Raw genomic sequence first — 10648 nt, forward strand, 5'->3', positions numbered from 1 at the left:
AATGTACATATCTTCCTCTTTCCACTGATGAGATCTTTTTTTTTAGCTTTCCTTTTAAATTGACCATCCTTAAATTTAGCCTGGTCATCGGTGTATGCATTAGTGTAAATTAGCCTGGACTGTGAGGGTTAATGATAATGAACAGAGAAATAGAAAATCAAAGCACTGAATCAATGCTAGTTCCTCACCTAATAACAGAGCTGCTACAGGAAGATACTGCATCTGGTTAGCACTCATCTTATCCATGTAGGATGTGGCTAATTGGCCAAACTCGCCTCTACAACAGTACAGCTGTGTAGCAAGGTATGAAATCGGTGACTACTAGGCACACAAGTAGTCATTTTACCCCTGCCTGGGCATGTAGCTGACTAAACAAGACCAGATTATACAACAATACACACCTACACCCAACAAACATATAAAAAATTACCAAACCCAACCATACAATTAAGGCTCCCTTTGAACACAACACCTGATTCAAGGCAAGAGTAAAGTTAGGAAGAAAAGCTTCCTGTACTTCCTACCCTAACACCCTGCCAACCACAGATAAAGGCCCTAATGCACTGCACATCTTTCCAATAATGTGTCGCAAAGACTAATCGACACTTTCAATAAGTAGCCTGTAAAATAGATGAAATAAACAAATTATGTCTAAAAGACAACGCTGTGGCTACCGATCTGATCTAGTGAGCTTTAGCTCTCACTAAATTAAGGTACTCCTCTCCTACCAGTGTATGGGCTTCCTTGATCAGATCCTTCAGGAAATAAGCCAAGCCATTCTTAGACATGGCCCTTGATGGATTCTTAACTGAGCACCACAAATGATTAGAAGACCCTCTAATTTTTTCTGTCTTGTCTAGATAGTACATTAGTGCTCTCACTGGGCACAGTGTCCTCTCCTCTTCTTCTGGTCCTAAGATTTCCATTAAACTTTTGATGATAAAGGAATGAGGCCTGGATTTGTTAGGGTTTTCATCCTTGGCTAGAAAGCCCGATGTTTGGGAACATATTACACCTCCCTGTGAGAAGCCTACTTTCTTGTCAAGGGCATGTATCTCATTTAATCTCTTGGCTGTTGCTAGAGCAATCACGAAATGGGTTTTTCTTGTAAGATCTCTAAGAGATGTGGATCTAGGAGTTTCGAATTTGGGTCAAGATTGCCGCCATTTAAGAACCACTTCTAGATTCCAAGCAACTGTTTCTGAACCTTTGGGTTTAGTGGTATCAAGAGACCTTATGAAGTCCGAAATGTCTAACCCCCATGGCAGAATACTACAGAACTAAGCATTGCTCTGTATCCTCTGAAATTTGATAACAAAAGGCCTCTAGACTTCCTAAGATACAATAGCAAGACTGCAATATTACTCAAAGAAGTCGAAGACGAAGAGACATCATGTCTTCTACACCAATCCCTGAAGATTGCCCACTTGGCCTGATAGACTCTGTCAGATGAAGATCTCCTACATTTAGCGATACCTTCCGATGCTGCTCCTGAAAAACCTTTCTGTTGGAGGAGTTTTCTGACAGTCTAACCTGTCAGGGCCAGAGTGGACAATCCTTGGTGGAAGCAGAGGAAAAAGGGTTATTTGATTTATGTGTTGTTGTTTCTGTACCTCGGACCATAGTCACGAAACTTCTCGATCCCCCAGAAGGGCTCCCTAGCCTAGGTCGGATGCATCTGCATAAAAATCTAGGTTGGGGCTTGGAGGTGACAGAGACTTTTCCTGAGAAAGTCTGTCTTCTGACTGCCACCAGCAGAGATGTTCCTTTATCTCCGCTGAGATACGGAAGACAAACATGTCTGGCTGAGTTTTCCTGTCGCAGCTGGCTCATGAGTAAAACTGTAGAGTTCTTATTTAGAGTCTTCCCAGATGCACAAACTGCTCCATTGAAGCCAATGTCCCGAGCAGTCTCATCCACTGATTCATTGTACATGACTTATAAGCTAGGAAATCTCTTACTTTCTCCATGCAAGAATGAATCTGATTGGGGGATGGAGAAACCTGAAAACACTGAGAGTTTATCACTAGTACCAAATAAAGAGTAATCTGAGATGGAACCATCTGTGACTTTAGAAAGTTGATGAGAATGCCCAATTCCTGTGCCAAGTGAATTGTTTGAGCGATTTCCTCCATGCACTCCTGTTTCGACTAAGAGCGAATAAGCCAGTCCTCCAGATAAAGGGATATCTTTATTCCTTTATTCAAGTGTAACCATCTGGCTAGTGGAGCAAGGACTCGCATAACACTTGCGGAATGGTCGACAGGCTGAAGCATAGTGCCTTGAACCAATATACATATTCAATTTTGAAACACAAATCGTAGGTACTTCCTACATTTTTTATATACTTGGAAGTTGAAAATAGGCATCCTGCATATCTATGGATGCCATCCAGTCGTCCCTGTGAATGGATGACATGGCAGACTGGGCTGTCTCCATCCTGAACTTCATCTTTATGAAGAAGCTCTGGGCGCTCACCTCCAATACCGGCTTCCATCCTCCTGATGACTACAAAAGTGAAGGTTAGATCTTGGTCTCTGGGTTTTTGTCCTATTACTTCGAAAGGGCAAGGGCTGAAGCAGTGATACACCCTTTATATTTACCGGAGTTGGGTCTCTAGGGCATCTAGAAGAGTAATTAAGAAGGTCTTGAGTGCTCTTCTTCTGGAGATCTGATGCTATGTCTCTCACCATAGAAGAAGGAAAGAGATATTTCCGTTCTAACAGAGAGTACAAGAGTGGACTTCTGGATGGGGGTGACACTCTTCATCATGAAGGAGCGCCAGAGCTCTCTTTTCTTGAGGATACCTAAAGTGAAGAGTGAGGGTAACTCCTACTTTGCATCTCTAATGCCCTTACCTGTAGGAGACAGAACATTACACCAGTCCGAAGTAATATCTTTGGGGAGAAGGGTGCAGCTCTTTATTTCCCTGTTTAAAGTACCCACTGACCAGTCCATGAAACTCAGAACATCAAAAATCTTAAGAGGTTCTTGAGGAGATGATCGATCTCTATGGGAGTGAACATAACTTTCGCCGTGTTGAAAGTTGACCTTCATGACGAGTCAATCAGCCCAGAGAAGTCTCATTGGGAGGAGGCAGCCATTCCCAGGAATGGAGCTTCCCCAGTTTCGTATGCCAAATATCTCCACTGCACCAAACATGAAGGGGGATAGCTGAACGAAGGCTTCCCTTGGTCTCGTTTCTCAGCAAGTCAACTATCCAGTTTGTCAAGAGGAGAGAACCACTCTGGGTTAATCCTTCTTGTGCTGGTTCATCATTCAAAAAGAACATCAAAGCTGGGGCTGCAGGGGATGCAGGAGAGAAAAAAACCTGGGAAATCATGCAGTAGGTACTGCAACAACGCTGCATAATCCGTGGGGGGAGAGCCTTGTTCCTTGACCTCCTCTTTGTCCCCCTCCTTCGAAGATACAGGAGACCTAAGTAGTCTTTCAGGTTCCTGACTAGGGGCAGAGCCTTTCTTGAGAATGTTGAGAATGTCTGCCTCCTGACGCTATAGTGAAAGATCCATTGTAGGTGGCAGGATGTCTGGTGCCTGATCATTGACACCCGGAGTCAAACTCTTTGGCTACTCAGACTGAACCATAGGTAAAGCACTAATCCAGGGGATGCGTACCAGACACCCTCGTGAATAGTTGGAACCTCTTATAGAAGAGTCCGCGAATCCGGAGAACGCGAATACAGGGGGTCCACTGTACACGGAACACTTACCCCTGTATGCACTGACTTGTATACAAGTGGATTAAACAACACTCAAAAGTCAGGCGCCCTTAAGGGCTCCGTTGCTAATCGATGTCCAGGGTAAGAGGCTATTCAGGCGCTACTGGGTGCTTTGGTGCCAAATGACTCTCAGGCACTATTGGGCGCTCCCGGTGCCAAATGACTCTCAGGCACTATTGGGCGCTCCGGTGAAAAATGTTCTTGAGTCCCAAAAACTGCAGGAACGTCACTCTGACACCCTAAATCTCTTGCTAGGCACTGCAGAAGAGCAAACCTTGTCTGAGGCATGCCTTTTCAATGGTCGTGACTCATCACTAAAATGTCATTGGCACCTATGCACAGGGCTGGAAACTTCAGAACTCAAAGACAGCCTACTCACTTCCTTTTGGATGCCTTTCCAACGGCCATCATTTGTTGTAACCTGGGATGCAACAACAAGCCCGAGTGAGGAGAAGACTCTGTGGGCAGCCCCCACCTCCCTACGGCCTCCGGTATGACTGCTCCCTGGTGTAGGGGAGTACGCCAGTGACCTTTGCTTACGAGTGTTGGTGGGACGAACAACCGCCACCTCCACTGACACTTCACTAACAGCACTTTTGCTCTCTTTTCCATGATGGTGCACACTGAAAAAGCCAGCTGAGACACTGCCTCCTCAATCATAACCACTGTGGCATCGAACACTTATTAATAGCGGATTCTTCAGACTGTCGCAGAGCAGTCCTAGGCTCTCGCTACAGACAGGCAAGGACACTGACACCTTACCTCTTATGAGGGAACACAAAAATGATCACACACTATGGGGGGACCAGGACCAGTTCTCTAACCAATTCAGACAAACCTTGTACTGACCAGACCAAAATAAGGCTTACGTCCTGTCCTAAATTCTCAATACTGTGCCTTTCATGATCCGAAAGGGGAGCGGAAGGTGGTGCTAAAGAGGAATCCTCAGTACCAACTGTAAAACATTAGCAAAGGAAAAGCCTAGACTGAGTATGGATAACTACAAACAAAGGACCTGGAAAAGAGGAAGAAATGACAGGTTGCTAACATGACCTAACTGCTTCCCTTCTCTTTCTTTACTAACAAAATTGAGCAGAAAGTCCTTCGAATATCCCTATCCCATCACATCTACTCTAAAGCTCACACTTTCGCTATACCTTTGCAGCCAGTGTAAACAGTATCTCCTAAAAACTCGAAATCCTGCCAACACAGTAATCACTCCTACAGAACCTGATGTTCTTAGACTTGATTCTAGTGGAGGCATCCTAGGAAAAATAAATGTACAGTACCTTGATAGCAGGAAACAGCCTTGGGTATTAAAGGTACCTTGGAACTTGATGTTTCCTATTCCTTGGGGGTCGACTGTAATCAACATCAGCAGTGATAATATGCTATTTTAAACTGGCAATCCTGGAATGCTATCACACATGTACAGTGTTATTAGGAAACATTTGGTAAAAAGTGGAATTTCCTTCACAAGGGATCTCACGGTTAAGTGACATGACCTACTAGGTCAGGTTAGTATAGTAGTTCCTTTTAAAAAGTAGTTCCTTTTAAAAAGAGGTTCGAGGCAACCCCTTTTTAAACATATAGCTCCCTAACGACTTGCGCATGGACAGAACTATTGCAGGGTGGCCTCATAATAATACCTGACATGTCCGCTCTCTCCCCACGTGTTTTACCCCACCCAAAACCCTTGTTCCAAAGGTCCCCAATCATCAACACCGAAAGAATAGGAAAAGTCAATTTCCAACATAATAATCCATGTGGAATTGTTCTATAATTTTACCCCGCCCTGAAATGCCAACAAGTGTCTATACGCAATGGTGACAAGGAGAATTCAAACTGAGAAGAGCTAGGGCATTCCATCCAAACACACCAGGTGGAACCGTGGAGGACAGGTGTACTAGACAGTGAGTGATCTGGGGAGCAGCACATACCCAAACTGGGATCGAGTAAGGAACTTTCCCTGAAAAAGTGGGACGCCATATCTTAAAAACTAACCACAGAATCTTCTTGAAGAAAATAATTTCATTATGTTTCCCACACCCAAATTACAAGTTGAGAATATAGGGACATGGCAACAAAACTGGGGCTGGTGCAATACTATAGTATACATCTTGGGAATTTGCTTCGGTGCAGCCATTCAATCTTTTGTTTGAATGACAGCTCACCTTTCGGCGCAGAGATATAAGCTAACTTTAACAGTAGGTAAGATTTATCCCAAATATTTAAAAAACAACGAAGGACATCAGTAATGCTGACACTAACCACTGTCTCCAAATCGATCCAGGGATGTAACCCTTATGATATCACCTTTCTTAAAGCTCAGTAATGTCGATTCCCTCGTTACATAATCCGCCACTGCACGGACATACTCACGGCTTCCCTGTAATGAAAAATGAAGTACATAATCATACAGCTCTCAATTTTATTGTATGCAAGAAAGTGTGAATACCTGAATTTAAAATTGTGACAGGTTCGTCAGATATAACACACAACCAATAAGAAAAAACAATGTGATATATGATAACTAAACAAAATTAAATTAGTAAAAGATACAAAAATACTTAGGTTGCAACTTACTAAAACAGCTACTTCACTTTTTCAAAAGAGATCAGGAGTTATTTACTAACGTTTCCTTACAAAATTAACTTTCATTTAGGTGTAGCTATTAACGAACATTTTTTATTAAATACCAGCCAAAAAGGCTATTTGATATATAAATCAGGTGTAATAAACAGAGCAATTGCAGCAACGTGAAGGTAAACAATGAAAGTCTCAAGTTTCACATTGGAAAAGCATGTACTAACACCAAAATAAAGTACCTGGAAAGCTAAACGTATAAAAGCACGTGGTTTGAAGTGGTTTCTAACTGCATGATAAAGAATAACAGCCCATCCCAATTTCGCTGTGATTGCAACTGCCTCATACCATTCTTTCAGAGCTGGAGACACTGAGGTAATTTTACTCAAAACAGTTTTACTGACAGAAGTGTTGGCGCTACTGCCTTTCAGAGCAACACAGTGGCTGCCAAGCCTGGGCTCTGCATCAACAATTGGTATCGACGGTAACGAGGGATTGTAAGTGTCTTCTTCTGATATCAAACTCATTGGCTGAAAACTCGTTACATTACTTGACGCAAACACCCATGAAGTCCCCAGGTTAGTGACTGGAATTGTTGATACTGGAATGGATGAGACCGCAAAATATTTTGAAGAGGTATTTTCATCCGAAGTTATAGAGAGGGAATCCCCTTTAAAGGAACACTCAGATTTTGCGTCATCGGAATTCTGCAGGCTGAGGCGGAAGGATGATCTGCAGGAATCACTCTGGTACCTATTCAAGTCAAAATGGTCATTTTGATGGTCCAGAAGTCTTTCTTCCATGCCCCGTAACAAAGTCTCCACATTACGCAACTGAGAGTATATGGCACTTTCTTTTTCTTGGTAGTTACACAAAATAGCACTCTGCTCCGACAGACTGTAAGTATCGACACCTTTATTTCTTTCGTTTGCAATGTTATTGCAGTAACTTTTTTCGCTTTCACGGCAGAGACCATCAAATTCTATTTCACTCTGCTCGGATAGTGTCTCGTATTTTTCTTCGTCAGGTATGGTGGACTCCATGATAACAGTCACGAAAAGCAGGCAAGAGTGTCAACTTGTTTTGCCCGTCTCTCCTCCTAACCATAAAAGGTTACAAAACTATACCATGATGGCTGTTTACTTCAGAAATCACAACCATGGCTATATGAAACCTGCCGATAGTACTACTACGTTACAATAAAACAATGTTACTTCTTGTTTTCACTGTAAATTTCAACACATTCACCAAACACTTGATCTGCCTCCGAAAACGCAGAGAGGCATCGATAACCTCGCACATCCTTTACTTAATGACAAGAAAATCATGTGCCACTAAAATATTTTTGCTGTAGTTATCAATCCAGTGAATGTCACACATACTGAATTTTCACTTCCTTTGCTCAGCAACATCGAGGAGTTTATTACTTAGAAGCACATGGTATTTTCATCTATGGTAGTGAATTCTCTGTAAAAATACCAATGACAAACTGAAAACGAAGGATGCTAATAATGATACATTATTAAAACGTCCCTGATGGAAAGGTCTGAGTGACATTAACCACTGCAGATTTCTAGGCGAGAATTCATACTTACACAATGATAATATTTGTTTTAGTTTCGCAATAAACCTCGAATTCCTCCCCTACTGAGCTCATACACTTCCACTCTAACTACTACAATGCATACCATCTTGCAATACACACCGAGAGAGAGAGAGAGAGAGAGGAGAGAGAGAATGTCACTATTTTCAGCTTAACTGTTGTACAGGAAGTGCTAATAATTATCATTACAGCCAAATAGCTGTAGAAAAAAAAGGCTCGGTGTCAAATTTCTGCTCTAGTTGGCTCCAGTGTCAGATGTATTGATACTTCTTTATGCCATTAATTACAGTGGAATCTTGAGAGCCACAAAGTACCGCATGAAGAGGAGGTGAAAGAGATCAAAACGATCAGCCCATAAACACCCCTAAATGAGAAAAATATCGTGTCAATGAACTGTACTTAGAGGACGAGAGAGAGAGAGAGAGAGAGAGAGAGAGAGAGAGAGAGAGAGAGAGAGAGAGAGAGAGAGAGAGAGAGAGAGAGAGAGAGAGAGAGAGAGAGGGATTCTGAGCATTAGGCAAATAGGAAGCAAGTGACCACGAATCGCCCTTCTTTTTCACGGTTATTTCATTGCAAAGAGAACAAGTTGATCTTACTCAAACCTGATCGTTTTATTGTCAATACGTAGTAGAAATTAAATGGCGCCAAGTACCAGAACCAACCAATGAAGGTTACAAAAAAGGAACGATACACAAAACTACGTTATACAAGTAGAAGAAAGTAAAGGGGAAAAATATTTTCCCATGGCACATAGCTTTCACCTCTAGCTTAAATTATCGAAAGTACAAAGGTTCAAGCATAAAAGATCAGCTAAATAAACCATTTGAAAACACTTTGGGGTTCGTGAGAAAGAGACGCAGTTATGAAACATCTGTTGCACAAACATTTCCCCTAAAAAGGGGAATAAATCTATGTACTTATGCTTCCAATTTAACAGAATGAAATCAATATATTTTTTCGCCCCATAATCACGAGGCCATAAGTACTGTAGCTACACCAGGATCTGATTACGACGGCAATAAAAATGCTATTCCATGCCCACAATTATTTACGGATGACAAAACTATAAATTAATTTTTCTCACTTTCTAACTCTTTAAATGTGTGAGCGTTTCAAAGAATTTTCTGAAAATCAAGAAAAAATCCACAAAAGAGGGTAAGTGACCAACAAAGATACAAAAGGCCCATTCAATCCAGCCAGTGCTTAACACCCAGGTGAGAAGGGGGTGTTGTCCTGTTAACAAGAGCACCGTAGCATGAAGGGGCCCTCAACATTACTAGATAAAATTATATCAATCAGGCCCCTGAACCACCGCCTACAAACAAGCGTGTACGAGAGAGAGAGAGAGAGAGAGAGAGAGAGAGAGAGAGAGAGAGAGAGAGAGAGAGAGATCTGTTACCGATCTTTACATAGGCCCGCCTCATTTTGGAAATTAGAGGAAAAGAGCAATTAGAGGATATAACCGTGAGCAAATCACACACGCTTACTGGGTGAAGGAATTATCCAGGACAAGCACACAAAAGCAAGCACCAACTGCCATCCTCCAATATGTCCAATAGATGCTTTCTATGGTAGAAGCGGTAAAACACTGGCAGCGGAACAGGTTCGAACGCAATCCTTTAATTAACCAGCCCAAACCCGAAGAAGATAAGAAAAAGAATGGAAAAGCAAGGCCGAACTATGATTCTGAAGATGCTGACTGTCTCGTCTCTCAGAGATTGGGAGATTTCAAGTCGAGAAAAAAAGAAGTAAATAGAGAGTGCCAAAGCTTAAGAGCAGAAGCCTACAATAACACATCTTTCGTCAGGAGACTGGAAGTCCGGAATATCATTACATTCATCAGTCACCAAACGTCACTTGAAATTTCCAATTTGAATCGGCTTGTTTTTTGGCTGCTATAAACGGGAAAAATCTCGTATATAGTAATCATATCCAAGAGAGAGCGAGAGAGAGAGAGGGGGGGGTTCTACGACTTCAATATTGATTCCTCTCTTACATATATATATATATATATATATATATATATATATATATATATATATATATATATATGTGTGTGTGTGTGTGTGTGTGTGTGTGTTGTTACATACTAAGAGCGCTCCAATTAATGGCCTTTTGATCCTGAGCATCGTTTAAGCCTAAAATACTGATGGCAGCAGCAGATATATGAGTCCCTGCATAATGATGTTTTCTCCAAAGGAACGTTTACAACAGGCACAGGGTGGCACCAACTTCCTCTCGTAATAAAATGTATCATTTTAACATAATAGTAATATTGCCATTGATTTCTGCTCAAAGTTCATACACGGATTTGCAATCTATTTGAAAATCTACCGCATTCAATTAATGTTTTCTCCAAACACTCCGAAAAAATATTTATGTATAGTACACACACACACACACACACACACACACACACACACACACACACACACATATATATATATATATATATATATATATATATATATATATATATATATGTATATACTATTACCGTTCAGATTCCACTCAACCTTTTTTAGTATAAGCACTCAATTCCATTCCACGTTAATAATATAATTTCATTCTGTAGCAGATCTAACTTCACTACACAATAATGTCACACTTAATTCAACCTTTGGGACTCAAATTTCTGCAAAACGTAAGTGGCAGTTTAGGTTTCCTTTCGCAGTTGTTCAAGCTTTGCACATAAGAAAATGTTTGCGTCACTAAACGTC

At 41.5% G+C, this 10648-nt stretch overlaps 1 protein-coding gene across 6 annotated transcripts in view; it reads right to left on the bottom strand.

The window, feature by feature from the left end:
- Positions 1 to 10648, bottom strand: part of LOC135208419 (unconventional myosin-XV-like) — a 263067-nt gene that overhangs the window by 40428 nt on the left and 211991 nt on the right. For all 6 annotated transcript variants that reach the window (XM_064240571.1, XM_064240568.1, XM_064240569.1 and 3 more), the window contains one exon: positions 6011 to 6128. In XM_064240571.1, coding sequence (XP_064096641.1) covers positions 6011 to 6128 — 118 coding nt within the window. The remainder of the gene's footprint in view (positions 1 to 6010; positions 6129 to 10648) is intronic.

The sequence above is a fragment of the Macrobrachium nipponense genome, chromosome 35 (genome assembly GCF_015104395.2).
Source record: "Macrobrachium nipponense isolate FS-2020 chromosome 35, ASM1510439v2, whole genome shotgun sequence".
In the NCBI taxonomy this organism is placed as follows: domain Eukaryota; kingdom Metazoa; phylum Arthropoda; class Malacostraca; order Decapoda; family Palaemonidae; genus Macrobrachium; species Macrobrachium nipponense.